General features: G+C 42.4%; 1 protein-coding gene across 3 annotated transcripts in view; it reads left to right on the top strand.

Moving 5' to 3' along the window:
• The window catches only part of ash1l (ash1 (absent, small, or homeotic)-like (Drosophila)), a 28150-nt gene extending 12360 nt beyond the window's left edge, over positions 1-15790 (top strand). The window contains exons 5-27 of one of the 3 annotated variants that reach the window (XM_032534873.1): positions 933-1599; positions 1754-1927; positions 2060-2154; positions 2685-2758; positions 2918-2963; positions 3209-3317; positions 3507-3713; positions 3893-4039; positions 6430-6538; positions 6684-6833; positions 7323-7390; positions 7584-7750; positions 8418-8570; positions 8862-8916; positions 9355-9487; positions 11090-11365; positions 11809-11895; positions 12011-12101; positions 12413-12551; positions 12675-12847; positions 13190-13356; positions 13693-14146; positions 14936-15790. In XM_032534873.1, the coding sequence (XP_032390764.1) occupies positions 933-1599; positions 1754-1927; positions 2060-2154; positions 2685-2758; positions 2918-2963; positions 3209-3317; positions 3507-3713; positions 3893-4039; positions 6430-6538; positions 6684-6833; positions 7323-7390; positions 7584-7750; positions 8418-8570; positions 8862-8916; positions 9355-9487; positions 11090-11365; positions 11809-11895; positions 12011-12101; positions 12413-12551; positions 12675-12847; positions 13190-13356; positions 13693-14146; positions 14936-15027 (3833 nt within the window). In that variant the 3' untranslated portion in view covers positions 15028-15790. Of the gene's footprint in view, positions 1-932; positions 1600-1753; positions 1928-2059; positions 2155-2684; positions 2759-2917; positions 2964-3208; positions 3318-3506; positions 3714-3892; positions 4040-6429; positions 6539-6683; positions 6834-7322; positions 7391-7583; positions 7751-8417; positions 8571-8861; positions 8917-9354; positions 9488-11089; positions 11366-11808; positions 11896-12010; positions 12102-12412; positions 12552-12674; positions 12848-13189; positions 13357-13692; positions 14174-14935 lie in introns of all 3 variants that reach the window. The other 2 variants (XM_032534872.1, XM_032534871.1) reach the window with 2 other exon arrangements.
• Positions 15791-15831: the final 41 nt, after the last annotated feature.

Below are 15831 nucleotides of genomic sequence, written 5' to 3'. Positions count from 1 at the left end.
CACAGGGGGTAGGGCAGTGGTCGTGCACTAGTTAAAACTGTTAAACTCTCTGATGAACTAGTTAATTGGTCCGTCTTACCTGGTGACTTAGTTCTTTCTGTGACTAGGCTACTCTTTGTGGGTCGCTGGACATGGGACAACCGTCTTTCACTGAACCTGGAGTCATGTATGACACATATTGAGGGTGTTGTTAGATGCATACCAGTTATATAACAAGTATAGTATAGATATATTAACCTAAATATGTATTATCTGTTTCAGTTGCTTTTTTTTTCAACTTTTCCACCTTAAAAATACGCAATATTTAGTATTCTTTTGTGGCATTTCCGTTCAAAATCTAATTTTTTTTTAAGCTTTCTTAAATAGTGTCAAAAAAGTGATAGGTACAAAACTTCTTCCTTTGTTGACTGAAAGAGGGGCAAATGAAGTATAAAGATGTTGGGGGGAATAAATAGAGTGGGGTCATACGTTTTAAGTTGTGAAGGAAGAGGTGCTCATAGTTCTTAGAAGACTGGGGTGAGTGTGAGATTAATTAAAAGATGTAGAAATATTGAGGGAAGGGTTTTCTAACGTCAGGCAAGGGTAGGAAGAAGGGAGATGGTAAGGAAGTCAGGGTGATGAGGGACAGGAGAATGATGAGCAAAAAAAGAGGACGATGTGTGGAAACTGAAGTAAATTCTTGTGATGTCAAAAGATGGGAAGTCGGAAAGGGAAAGTGTGGAAGACAAGGTGAAATATCAGTTAAAGAATCATTTAAATGAGGAAAGAAGAAATTTGAACAAGATATGACATTGGAAAGGGATGTAAAGCGTCAACGGGAGAGTCAGAGAAAATGACGAGCTGCTGAGAGATGGTGAATAAAAACTACTCTCTGTACTGGTAACCACTTTTACCTAATATGTAGTATTCATTTACTTCTCTTCTTTGACTAGGGTCATCAGGTATCCAGACAAGAGGTGTAGCCCTCCCTACCCCTGAAGGGCATGAAGGATCCATGCACCACCGGCAGCAGCACCATCACCAACCTTCACTATTTCACTCCCATGGCTCTGCTTCCTCCTCCTGCCTCTCCCCCTCTCAGGACAGTTGCCTGGATGCCTCCCTGCCCCACCAATCCCATCGGGCTCAGCCATCCAAACACAGCCTGCACCATGTCAACAAAATCCTGCGTGCCAAGAAGCTACAGAGACAGGCTCGCACAGGAAACAACGTTGTGAAGAAGAGGGGCCCCGGACGTCCCAGGAAACACCCGTTACCCTCCCCGCCGCCATCCCCACCACCAGTGGTTGAGTTGAACCAGACCAGGCACAGGGACAGAGGAGCAGAACGGCCAGCAGGGGGCCGAGGGTGGGAGGGGGACACTGTAACAGATGCTATTGAGTCGGTAGTCCAGGGTCAGCATAGAAAAAGTCAGAAGAAGAAGCACTGGGACGGAGATGGGGATGAGGAAGATGAGGAGGAAGAAGAGGACGGGGAGGTAGAAGAGACTGAGGAGCGATTGCCGGACAGAGAGGAGAACCTGGGCAACCTGGTAGCCATGTCCAGAGCTGGGACAGGAAGTAGCTGGCTTACCCCGGATGAGCTCCAGCACTTTCGTGGGTAAGCAAATTAACCTTTATACTTATAATTCTGAGCTGTGGGATACTGACAGAGATTTGCACTGAGGATTAATGTTAGGATTCAATGCTGGTATTTAAAGGAACATTATTAAATCCAGAAGTCACTAGAAACCAAGTCATGGTTCTATTTTTAGCTCAATTGAAAGCAAGCCAGATGGCCACTGCTCCCCGGAACGCCCAGGCACCGTCTCCAGGGAACAAGCTCCGCCCATTCCCATAACCAGACAACGAGAGAAGAGAGCAGCCAGACCTCCAAAGAAGAAGTTTCAGAAGGCGGGACTTTACTCGGATGTGTACAAGACCGAAGAGTGAGTTCTAGAGAAATCTTAAACTAAATCTTCTTCTGAAAATGTTTTTTTGTCTTAGATGTCAATGCACCATATACAGTTTTTCTGGAGTAAAAACTTTACATTTTACCATTTCTATACCACACCTTGCAGCCCACGGAGTCAGCTTCTGCAGCTAAAGAAAGAGAAGCTTGAGTACATACCTGGGGAACATGAGCATGGATTGTTTCCAGCTCCTATACATGTTGGTGAGTTCACTTTTTGCATCACACTTCCTATTTTTATAACACAGTATTTAAACCTGTAATTACAACCAAAGTAACGACCAGTCTTTTAAAACACTCACCAAATCTTATTTGAATTATTTATGTTTTCTGGTGCTCTTAAAGGTTTATTGACATCATTCACATTTCTATGGAAAACATTTGCCTGTCTCATGTAGTTGGATTAGTCAGTTTTGCTGACTAAAAGCCAACCGCTCTTTCTACTTCAGTCCCCCAGGGCTTCTGAGGTTACTCATCAAATCTATCCAGTAAACCAACTCAGTACACTTGTTTTTAGGAACAGGACCCTTCCCTTTTAGTAACCACAGGCCAACATTTTCAGCTATCATAAGATGAAAAACACAAAAAGTTTCATCAAGACGTCAGACGTATCATTGCTATACAGTATGTAAATATATCAATGTTATTTATATAGGTGGTAAAAAATGCTTATTTCTTAACGTATGTTTCAATTTTTGTTGTCCTTCCAAATTTCCCCCACATTGTTTTTTCAGGAAAGTACCTGAGACAGAAGCGCATTGATTTCCAGTTGCCTTACGACATCTTATGGCTGTGGAAACATGATCAGGTGATCAATCATGTTGAGCACTAAATGTTTTTAGGGTTTTCCCATGCTCACAGTGAGTTACCGACATGTAATTTCAAAAATGTACAGCCCCAGTCAAGGTCCACATAAGTATTTGTCTTCAAATCCCTTTGTGTTTACAATTCGGTTATTGTGTTTCAGCTTTACAAGAGGCCGGATGTCCCCCTTTATAAAAAGATCAGATCAAGTGAGTATCTGGCTTTGTTCCAGTGATTTAGCCAAAATATAATTTGTAGCCTGATCAATGTATGTGCTTGCATTTCTTTGTTTTACTGTGTTGGTTGCTTTAACTGTTGTTATCCTTGTTATGAATTGTATGCATTGTTTGCAAAACAGGATTTAATAATGCTTGATACTGCCACTGCTGGTCACACTTCATGAGACTGTCAATAGCTCTAGATGTAAAACGGTAATCTCCTGATTGTGTCACAGATGTCTATGTGGATGTGAAGCCTCTTTCTGGTTATGAAACAACTACATGCAGCTGTAGACCGCGTGAGGACTCAACTGAAAAAGGCTGCATGGATGATTGTCTAAATAGGTAAAGACAAATCACAGGTTTCCCATTGATTACATTATAAAAATCAGTACCCAGGTTTAGTCGTGTTTGTTTAGGCACAGTGTTGTAAAGTTTGTTTAGTAATGAAACAAAAGTAAAGAGGGTATACATAGTGTCAAGAGTCAGCTTCAACCTCCTTTTAAAAAAAAAAATCATTGCATATTTCTGCAGGATGAGTTTTGCTGAGTGCTCCCCCAGCACTTGTCCATCTGGTGATCAGTGTGACAACCAGCACATCCAGAGACATGACTGGGTCCAGTGTCTGGAGCGATTCCGTGCTGAGGGCAAGGGCTGGGGCATCCGCACCAAGGAGACTCTTCGCTCTGGGCAGTTTATCATCGAGTACCTGGGAGAGGTGGTTAGCGAACAGGAGTTTAGGTGAGACAATCAGGTCACCTATAATGCAAGAAATCCTTGTTGGGTGGCAGACTTGCCACAAAGATATGTGGATGTCAAAAGATTTAAAATATTCTGCATCTGTCTATGACTGTTCTCAAGTTAATTTATCTTTTCTTTTTTTTTCAATGTTCCACTACATCTCTCCTACCATATTTCAGGAGCCGTATGATGGAGCAGTACTTCTCCCACAGTGGCCACTACTGTCTGAACCTGGATAGCGGCATGGTGATCGACAGCTACAGAATGGGCAATGAGGCACGCTTCATAAACCACAGCTGTGAACCCAACTGTGAGATGCAGAAGTGGTGGGTGTCCTGGCAGATTTAAACCAGTTCCCTCCTGATGTCCTTGTTGTGCTTTTGGGTTCTCACCAAACCAAAGATTTGGCTAAGCCTTTTCAGGCACGAGCATGAGCTGTTGCCACAAGTTGTTAAGGACGGATAATTGAGTCGGACGTGGAGGGAACTGCATTAGTTTGAAACCAAAAAATATAAATTGTTCACTTTTGGTTTCTGATTTGTTTCTCAAATGAGAGACTTTTAAATCCTGCATTGTTTAAATCCACTATTGTTTACATCCGTTTATTGGCTTGCAGTTGGCTTCTTCTCCTCTATTTTTGTTGGCGCATTTCAACATATAGTAGCGCCAACGCCCCTTGTAGATCAGTGGAATAGTGTGACACCATTGGTATGACTGTATGGCATCACCTGCATCAATGCACATGCATGTGTGTCCTCCTTACTCTTTGAAAAACAGCTCTGTGGCTCTACTGGAGGTCTAAAACTCCACAGGGAACCTTTAAAGACTGTCTGGTACATCAACAGTATTATTAAAGAAGAGAGTGAGAGAAGCAGATTGGAAAATCTCCCAGTTTGATAATTCAGTATTTTGTTTTTCTAAATGCTTCCGTCCATTACGGTTAACGAACTGGAAAATACCAGCTATTACCTTAATAGTTTCAGTTAATTGCTATCTGTTTGTGTGCTAATGATTTGGGTGAGCTGGGTAATTTCTTACTCACTCTGTATGAGGCAAACAGAGTATAGTGAAAGTACCAGAAAGGAGAGAAAGATCTTCAGCATAGAAATAATAGTTTTGGTATGGTATGATCCAAGTAGAGACAATGCCAGCCAAGCCACACAAATCCTGCCACAGTTATTTTATTCTTGATTTCATCACTTATGTTAACAGATAATAGGGGGTGGGGTTGCTTAAGTTATGTGGATTTATTACAGATATACAGTTAAAACACTTTAACCTAAGATACAGATAAGTAGCCACAGTAAATGTTGGCTAATATTAGGTTGCCCTTGTTTGGATATCTTACACAAGCTGTAAAAGGGACACGTGTAGCAGGTGCACTTCTTTGTAAATGAGAAAGCTCTGTCTTGAAACCCAAACCTTATTAATGTGGTAATCTGATGAGATCACCTCAGTCAGTCTCTGCCAGTGTTCAGAGACCTAAATGTCTTAAAGGCCTTGACCACGCCAAAACAACTCACTGGTTTCCTGAGGGATTGGTCTCCCAGCATGGCTAAAGCCACTGCAATTGGAGACCTGGCTGAGCAGGCCTCCCTGTCCCAGACTTTTATAAGCCAGACCTACTTAGATTTTTCTTTAAGACGTGGTTTGCCTTAATATGGTAAATCTTCAACATGTGTTCAGCACAGTTAAGGGGGTTTGATTGTGGACAGCTAATGACCTCCAGAGAGTCCACTGTGCCCTCCACATAGACAAGCTCATAATGTAGGACACTGGTTGGTGTGTATGTGTGGCTGCTTGTGTGTGTAATGTAGAGTGGCTGGGCTGAAATAAAAGCCTCCACAAGGATTGAGGATTTTCAGCACAAAGCCTGACGAGTCATCTATCTTGTCACAGAAGAGAGATTACATGGAGCCAGGCCTTAGCTACAGCTGTAGTGCCTGAAGACAATGTGCTGAACCAGCTTTTTACCCCTATAGAAGGAATAAATTATCAAGTGGCTGGCAAACAGAATAGTGTGCTTTATTCTTAGAAGAATGGTGAAAAGCTGGAGCACTGCTTTTGTTTGGAGAAGGGAAAAAGAGGGAGGACAACTTGTTGAGGATTTGCCAAATTGAGCAAATGAAAACCGGGCCAGTTCTAACAAGGCTGGTTTAACATTGCTTAAAGTCATGACAGAAACTTTACGCCAAACATGCCCACAGTGGGATTATATATTTTACTCATAGCCCTCTTACATAATGCTCTCCATCTTGTTTTGGATGTTGTTTCTTTCTCCTTAGATGGGAAAGTTTGACATGAACATTGTATGATTTTTTTGTTCAGAAGTGAATTTTTAACACTCTATAATCTATTCTGGTTCCTTTTGCATAATAACATGTTTGAAGTATGGAGTAATTTTGTTTCCTTATTACATTTACCCTGATATGATGTAATCTTGAACATTTATCAGGAAAATACTACTCTTAACATAGACATCTAGTAACCTCCTGACAGATCAAAACACTTCAGAGGCTATGTGCACTAAATTATTTTTCTAAATTTCTTAATATCCTTTAACTTTCTTGTCCTTTAACTTCCATACGGCACATTTACAGTAGTTCATTTTAATGTTGCTTATTTAACAAACTTCCTCATGCTTTATAATTAATGATAAAATTCATAATGTGAATGCTGCATTCTTTCACACAACTGCTTGTGACTCCTCTCTTAGGTCGGTAAATGGGGTGTACAGAATAGGTCTCTTTGCTCTTAAGGACATCACCAGCGGCACTGAGCTCACCTATGACTACAACTTCCATTCCTTCAATACAGAAGAGCAGGTGAAGCACCAGCAACCATGTTTGACCTCCTCATGGAATAACACTTTCACGTATTTCATGTTCAGAGCAGCGTCATTACAGCTGCTTTAATCTTGGCACAACCCTTTTCTCACCTTTTCCAACTCACCTTTTCTCTACTTTACAGCAAGTGTGTAAGTGTGGCTCGGAGAGCTGCCGGGGCATCATCGGAGGGAAGAGCCAGCGTATAAACGGCCTGCCTGGGAAGACAGGTGGGACGCGGCGGCTGGGTCGGCTCAAGGAGAAGAGGAAGTCCAAACATCAGCTCAAGAAACGAGTAAGTGATCAATGTACATAAAAATAGAACCTGTGTTGGTATCAGATCACTAGTACTTGAGATCAGATACTATTTTTGCTAGAGAAAAGCAATCCTTTCACTATATCCTTTTTATAGCCTATTAATATCTAGCTAAAGCTCTTGCCTGGTTGATAAAAGTGTAGTGGTGTCTTATTAAATATCAGATGCAGTAGTTATGTAGGGCATGAATGTGTCTGTGTCTCTTAGGTACTCTTAGTGGGCCACAAGGTAAAAAAAGTAACTCAAAATAACTTAAAGGTTATACTTTTGATTTTAGGCTGAATGGTATGACCTAACATGTACAGTGTATGAAAGTATATTTTGAATATATTTATTTTAGCAATATACTTTGTGGTTTCAAATTCTGATTCAACTTGGAAATGAGAACAAGAGTTATACGTAACCTCATTAGCTAATGGTAGATTTCCAATAAGATTGGTGCTTTAATACAACTTTCTTTATTTTCAGGAGGAAGAGTCAAGTGACAGCAACAAGTTTTACCCTCATCTCATGAAGCCCATGTCCAACAGAGAGAGGTAAACACACACTAACTGACACACAAGCAATACATAAGGAAAACAGAACTTTCTCTCTAAATACACTGATGGTAATACTGTTTATATTATTATAACAAAAGCTTCAATTTTTTGTCAAGTATGAGTCATTGATGTTAGCACTCACAGACACACGCCATCTTCATGATCCTGTCCTCTCACCCTCAATTATCAGAAACTTTGTGCTGAAGCATCGAGTGTTTCTCCTGAGGAACTGGGAGAAGATGAGGGAGAAACAGGAGCTGCTGAAGAGAGAGGGTGAGAGAGAGAGGGACGCCAGCAGCCTGTCCTTGTATACACGCTGGGGGGGAGTGATCCGTGACGACGGCAACATTAAGTCAGGTGAGTGTACAGGCTCAAAGATGTAAAGAGATTGTGATATAAATGTAAGAATAAGTTCTGTTTTAGCTGAATTGTGTCAGGATAAACGTGTTAGCTAATACCCCTTTTACACCAAAGGCTCAATCAGGGTTAACCCAGGTTAGTCTTGCTTTGCCAGTCTTTGCTCTACATCGCTGCGGAGGAGGGTCTGGTTGGTCCACACAGCATTCTGGGATGGGAGAAAGATGCGCTCTTATTTATTTGCATTTCTTTAAACCAGTCCCAATCGTCAAGGGCGGGGCTAAGCTAAGCACCGGGAAAAGCCACAGTGCCGCTGCAAAATAGTCTATGGAGTTGGAAGTACAACACAGTATTGGGAAGTACTACTCTTGTTCAAAGAGACAACACAAACCTAACACTTGATTGGGAGAATAAACAACTTGCTGGACCATTACAAAGGTGCAAAAGCTACGGCAAAGATGGTTTCTTGACTAGGGATATAACCAGGTTGACTGTCTTGGTTTGAATTTCTTAAAGAAGGGTTGAACACTATTCAGAAAACCCTGGCCCAACCCTGGTTAGTGGTGTGAAAGAGGTAAATGTATATTCACTTTTTCTAATGTAGCAACAACTTGTTGACCATGTAACTGAAACATGAATGATCTGAATACTCCTGCCCTGTTTCTAGACGTGTTCCTGACGCAGTTCTCGGCCCTGCAGACGTCACGGTCGGTACGCACACGAAGACTCGCTGCCGCTGAGGAAAACACAGAAGTCACACGCACAGCTCGTCTTGCACACATCTTTAAGGAGATTTGTGACATGATCACCAGCTATAAGGGTTAGTGTGTGTGTGTGTGTGTGTGTGTGTGTGTGTGTGTGTGTGTGTGTGTGTGTGAGTGTGTGTGTGTGTGAACAGTATGTGCCCATGTGGTGTGGGTGTGTAGGCACCAGTAAAATGTGTAACCTTCTATTAAACATTCTCATTAGTGTGACCTCTAGCCGGATCTGAGGTCTGATCAGGCCTCTAAAACACATCTGTCAGCACCTCTAATATCTAAAATTCACTGAATGAAAAGGCACTATGATTGAAAAATGATGACAGGAATGTTATTCTTCTATCTTCCCTCAGATTCAGCTGGCCAGACACTTGCTGCTCCCCTGGTGAACCTCCCATCCAGAAAAAGGTAAGAAGAGTGTAAAAGTGCCGACCTGCATTTTGTCTGGTTTATTCATAATGTTTACTGTTTTCCAGACAGCAGTGTTACTGTGTTATCCGCTCTATCAGTGTGCAGCACCCACATAGTGTAACAGTTTTATCTTGTGCTACACATTTCAGCTGTGACAGACTGGGCTTTGATTCTTTTTTTAGTATTGATAGTAATCACTTTGTGTCAAAACAATAGCAACTCATAATTTTTCTTTGGCTACATGATACTTACACTGTCATAGTCGGCCGCCACTGGGCCATCCTTAAAATCTCTATAGACTCAAGGATTTGGATGCACCAAATGTTATTAAATATCGTTGTTTTTGGTGATGCTCATGCTCAGACTTAACAAGTTTTGAATGTTTTCAAACCAGATTTGCAAAGACTAATCCTGCTGGTTTTTGTGTGCCTTCAGGAACAGCCAGTACTATGAGAAGGTGTCTGACCCTCTGGACCTGAGCACCATCGAGAAGCAAATCCTCACCGGCCACTACAAGACAGTCGAAGCGTTTGATACAGACATGCTCAAAGTGTTCCGCAATGCTGAGGTAAGCATGTGTAAATCAGTTGCTTTAATTTATGGTCCCCTGCTGTTTGTGTCTCTTTGCATAAATAATGTCATGGTTCTGTCGGTTAAGCAACACATGTTTCTGGGAGAAGAACAAAGTATTTGAAAGGATGAACTTTGACAATCAACAAAACTGAAATACACACAGTGCTTCGTTGTAGTATTTGCCACAGCATCTGTGTTTGACCAATCAGAAGCATTAAGCCTGGCAAACATTGCCTTGATGGTTCCGGAACCACCAAAGAGTACTACACCCTTAGATATAAAACAGACTTGTTGGGTGCCCGGTTAGCTCAGTTGGTAGAGCTGGGGCCCATAAATAGAGGTTTACTCCTCGACGCAGCGGGCCCGGGTTTGACTCTGACCTGGGGCCCTTTGCTGCATGTCATTTCCCTTCTCTTCCCCCCTTTCATGTCTTCAGCTGTCCTGTCAATAAACGCCTAAAAATGCCCCAAAAAATAATCTTAAAATAAAATTAAAAAAACAGACTTGTTTTACACTTGGATCTATCTTACAGAAACTATATTTGGTTCAGCACTTGGTTCCCATGATCAAAGCTCAGGTTTAGATTCTGAGTTCTTCAAAAGGTTCGTGGTCACCTGAAGATGTTCCCACAGTGGAAATGCCCTATTAGAGGGTGCTGAAGGATAAACCTACTGCCAAAAGAGTTATCATTTGAAAATTATTTATAAAACTAAATGCTTAATCCATGTTTAGATCTTCTCTACCTATGAGATGTACAGTATCCCAACAATACTTACGAAAATCATTATGGCAAATGCATAAAGACTGCGGCAGCATCCGATCTTCATCATTTACTCATAAAAAAAAAAAAGAATCACAGGAACACTTGAGTCTCTCTTAGACCCGATCAATATCAAAAAGCCTCTTCAAAATGATCATTCAAGCTGTTACTGTGCAGCTCTAACACATTCTTCCTCCTACTCACTAAGTTAATTTCTTTTTTTCTGTCTTGCACACAAACACCTGCCAAATGGGATATAACTGCATGACTGCTGATCCTCTGTGTACACATTGCAAGCCCATTTGATTAACATCAGTATAGCTTAGCAGTTGAAACAAGTGCCACTTGAAAACTCTCAGAGGAGCTTACTCTTCCAGTCAGAGAAGTCTGAAGTAGACGTCTAAATTAGATTCAGCCTTTGGTCCCAAGACCCTGTTTGCCAGACTGAAAAAAGTGTGAGGGAAATGTGGTCTTTTATTACATTGAGAGTTGTTGAGTGTAGCGTTGTCTGGAAAATTTTTGGCAGCTGAAAAGACAGATTTTGGGTCACTGACCACTGTTCGGCAGTAAATTGCCCTTAGACCTGCCCGCAGATGAGCTCTAGGTATTGTCTGAGAGACGTGAGTGATGAGTGTATAATTCTGGGATCAAATGTGGATTCTTCTGCCTTTCATGAATTATTTATGTCATCTCTTTATGCTGTTTTGTAAGGTGTTGTCCTTGTGCCGTACGTCAGAACACAAAAAGTCACAAAGATGACTTCCTGTTAATTTATTGTTTTTGCAAAAATAAATAAATAAAGCAGCTTAATTTACAACTATGTTGTTCTCCCACCAGAAATATTACGGGAGAAAGTCATCGGTCGGCAGAGACGTGTGTCGGCTGCGGAAAGCCTACTATAGCGCTCGTCATGAAGCTGCTGTCCAGATTGATGAGATCGTGGGCGAGACCGCCAGCGAGGCCGACAGCTCGGATTCGCTGGAGCGCGACCATGGCCACCATCAGGGAGGAGGAGGAGGACCGGGGTCCCACGACAAGGACGACGACATCATACGTTGTATCTGTGGAATGTATAAGGACGAAGGCCTAATGATCCAGTGTGAAAAGTGCATGGTAAGAAGCAAAGTATCAAACGTAGAATTGAATGAAATGGGTAAAACAACATCTATATTTATATTACCTTGGAAAGAAAGATGGATTTTCCATCATTTCTTTTAGTCTCACTGGCTGATCGTTTACACCTGTTCTAGTGAGTGCTTTGTCTTGAGACTTCAGCTAGTTAATTTTTCAGGGACATTTTCCAAAGAAGAGTGTGCATTCAGTCCTCCTGTGTATATTTTTTTTTTTAGAAAACGAGAGTTACAAATACAAACTACCACAGTTGGGAATCAAGGAGATTGTTACAAATGTGTTTGTCTTTGTTCGTAATACAGACTCAGAACCCTGACTGTTATGTTTCTGAGAGTGAGCCACTGTTGAAACCAGCTGGAGAGTAATTGATTCAACTATCTATTTTATGCTTTCATGTGATTCAACAATTGTTTTTGTCACTCCAGGTGTGGCAGCACTTTGACTGCATGCGGCTGGAGACCGAGGTGGAGCACTACCTGTGTGAGCAATGTGACCCTCGGCCTGTAGACAACGTACGTCTATCCCCTTGAAACAGCCATGAATGCTGAACCTTAGTTCCTCTCTGGGCCTAAGGTATCCCCAACCTCTTCTGTCTGATCTCACCCACATGTGTTATTGTTTTTATAGGAAGTTCCCATGATACCACAGCCTAGCTATGCCCAGGCTGGCTCTGTTTACTACATCTGCCTCCTTCGAGATGACCTGCTGCTACATCAAGGTATATAATTCAGCAATCATAAGCTCATGACTGCTTGGAAAGGTCCAGTCTCTGTACTTTTAGAGACCTGTCAGTGGTTTAGCTTCTCATTTTGTTGCAGTGATGTGCAAGTGTACATCAGGGCAACCTGACATCATCATTGACCTGCCAAAATTGGATCCTCTTTGAAATTAAAAAAAAAAAGGTGCTACTGAACGGAGATGTGATACTCAACCTTTCAGCTGACTTTTGTATCAAGGAGTCAATTTCTTATAAAGTTTCAGCATATCAGACAGTCAGTTGTCAAATGTCAGTGTCTGTCTTGTGTGCAGGTGACTGTGTGTATCTGATGAGAGACAGCAGACGCACGCCTGAAGGCCAGCCTGTCAGACAGTCTTACCGTCTCTTGTCTCACGTCAACCGAGACAAACTCGACATCTTCCGAATTGAGAAACTCTGGAAAAATGAAAAGTAAGTTAATCAGATGTAGTATTTTGAACACTGTAGAGACCTGCAAGTGAGAATGGTTACATGTTTCTTGAATATTATTGTGCTAATATGCTGGCCTTTTCTGTATCCCCTCAAACTCTAAAGGGGTGAGAGGTTTGCCTTTGGCCACCACTACTTCCGTCCTCACGAGACGCATCATTCTCCATCACGGCGGTTCTACCAGAATGAGTTGTTCCGCATGCCGCTCTACGAGATCATCCCCCTGGAGGCAGTGGTGGCAACCTGCTGTGTCCTCGATCTCTACACTTACTGCAAGGGTGAGGGGGAACACACTCATGTAAACTCACACACTGGTTTGAATGGAGGTTTTTTCAAATTGAATTAGTAATTCTTTCAACAACTACTTCTGAGGTTACGTCGTTGCTTGAGTGATATTCAGTGACCTGTAAAAAATGTGATGTGCTTGTCTCAGGAGTGAATGTGTATGTAAATATGAAGTAGCACAGTGCTCATAAATAGACGTTAACAATCGCATTATGGCTTAGCTCTGAACTCAGACAAGCTTTAACAAAAATATACCAGAACAAATATACAAATATTTTACAATGACATAACTTTCAGCCATTCCCGGCTCATCTAAAGTGTGTTAAATCCCTCAGGACGACCGAAGAGTGTAAAAGAGCAGGATGTGTACATCTGTGATTACCGCTTGGACAAGTCGGCTCACCTGTTCTACAAGATCCATCGCAACCGCTACCCAGTCTGCACCAAGCCATATGCCTTCAACCACTTTCCCAAGCGGCTTGCACCCAAAAGAGACTTCTCGGTGAGAGTGATGGGGGTTGTGACAGGGTGGGGCTGCTGTACTGGGATCTATTATTAATTTATAGACACCAACATATATTTTAAGAGTGGAGGTAATATTACAGCCCAGGGCATATTATGCCTTGGCACCTTGTTGTGCTCAGTGTTTGGGCAGCATAATCACAAAAGTAACCATGGTGCTAACCAGAATGAAATGAGAGAAACTGCACCTGCTTACCACATAAATTGCAGAACTCCTTTTGTTTTTTCTAAACTGTGTTGCACTAATTTTATTGTCCATTTGTCCATGATTAGTATTTGCAAACGCTGTTTGACCCTGATTGTGAAATTTTTGCAGCCTCACTATGTTCCTGACAACTACAAGAGGAACGGGGGCCGTTCTGCCTGGAAGAGCGAACGACCCAAAGGAGCTGGAGGCTGCGAGGACGACGTCTCCTCCTGCGACCGGGGTGACGACTTCCCCACTGAGGCTGAAGACGGGAGAGGAGAGGAGGACGACATGGACATGAATCCCGACGATCCTCAACTTCTTTTAGCCAAGGCCAGAGGAGCGGAACGAGAAGAGGAGGGAGACGAGGATGAAGATGAGGAGGAAGAGGAAGGGCAGGAGTCTGAGGAGCGCAAGGAGCTGGCGGACAGTTCCGCAGAGAGGATAGGAGAGATGCTCGAACTCCCGTCGTCCTCTGCCTCTTCACCGCTGCACCACCCTGTGCTGGGCAGGAGGGAGGCCCAGAGGGAACGCCTCAACAAAATTTTGCTGGATCTGCTGCACAGAACTCCCAACAAGAATGGTGAGGGACCGGGAACAAAGCAGGGGGGTAGGTCAACAGATAAATTAGGGTTAAAGTTTCTGATTACTTGCATCATTTAAACATGTTGGCTAACACATTAATTACACTGTTTCGGAATGGTTAAGTTCAAGGTTGGGGAAAAAACTCTCCGTTAGAGGGAGTTGGGGATAAAGAAGAAGCAAAATCTGCTTTTATTCATATTTATGTTAGTTATTAGGGATGCACAGAAACAATACTAGTATTGGGTCTGATACTGCGCTCATGTACTCATACTCATAAAACTATTCTGGTACCGCATTCAATACCACTTTATGCATCACCGCTTGTGAAGCTAGTTAACTCTACACTTGGCAGCAGTTAACGTTAACTTAGCGGTAATAGCTTGCTTAAACAAATCCTAAAGCTAAACGGTCTGAAGCTTGGCTGTATTTTACTCGAAGACACCAGGAGTCCCAGTCCGGGACATGCAACAGTCAGGGTGTTACGTTGTATTTATGGAATACTAGAAAGAACAACAATTAAGGAGGAGGAGGAGGAATGACTCTTGCAAAGGATAGAACAGAGTTTGCTGACATTCAAACACACCTTTCTGATAGTCCAATATGTGGTTTCAGAGAGTTGCAAACACTTTGGAGGCAAACTCTGTCAGGCTGTTTGAGCACTTGGAAGCTTGATGCATCAGTAACAGAAGAGACACATTGCCTTTAACTTTGCTGTTCCTTTAATATAATACCTTGTATGTCCGCGGTTTATAAGCTCACCTCCCCCCTCTCTCTTTGTGTTCTTCAGCCATAGATGTCACTTATCTCCTGGAGGAGGGTGCAGGGCGGCGGCTACGGCGACGGGCGCTTGGATTCGGTGATTTCTTGGGCAGAAAATAATGTTGCTACTCGCCTGTCAAGCACACAGCCTTTCACTTTTGTGAGCAAGGGGCAGAACATGGAGAGACAGCACGAAGGGAAATGCAGCATTGTCTGTTGTCCGACCATTAAGGACCACAATGTATCCCTGAGGACCTCTTCCGGTTTACCTCTTCCAAGACTGTCATCTCTACTCTGAGAGGGTGGAGGGGGTTTGGAAGCGCTGACTCCATGGTAATTTCAGCTTTTCAAAAGTTCTCAAGGAGCATGAAGAGAGAGCTGTCCCAGACTTCTTGCTTATTTAAGTAGTATGATGCAAAACGTTGTTCTTTGTTTTTGTTTTTTTAAGTGAACATAGGAGACATAACCCATGCACTTAAATGCATTGAATAGTAGAGACATGGGTAGATGAATTCCCCTACCAAGCATCATCAATGAAACAAGTGGTACTGAATAGGGATGGAGGGATGGTTTCAGGCAGTGGGGATGTGAATGCTGGAGAATTGTTCCCCCTAGTGGGACCTAGCTGCAATGACAAAATTTAACAGATGAGAGAAAATCAGCGGAAGACCATGGGGGAGAATGGCATAGGAGAAATGTAAGTTGAGCAGTGTGCTCAGATGCTGCTCATGAGAAAGAGAGATGAGGGTGGTGAACTGCACTTTTGGTACCATGGATATTGTGAAGCTCTGTGTAATGTATCTATAACGACAACACACTAACACTCTCACAGTATTGGATGATGCAGTCTGAAAAAAAGCAAGTTAAAAAGTATTTTATCTTTTTCCTGTTATACTGTTGTAACTCATTTAGGAACAGAATTGG

This window comes from Etheostoma spectabile, chromosome 14 (genome assembly GCF_008692095.1).
Source record: "Etheostoma spectabile isolate EspeVRDwgs_2016 chromosome 14, UIUC_Espe_1.0, whole genome shotgun sequence".
NCBI lineage: Eukaryota > Metazoa > Chordata > Actinopteri > Perciformes > Percidae > Etheostoma > Etheostoma spectabile.
The sequence above is the reverse complement of the archived record's forward strand: the minus strand, read 5'-3'. Positions and strand labels throughout refer to the sequence as shown.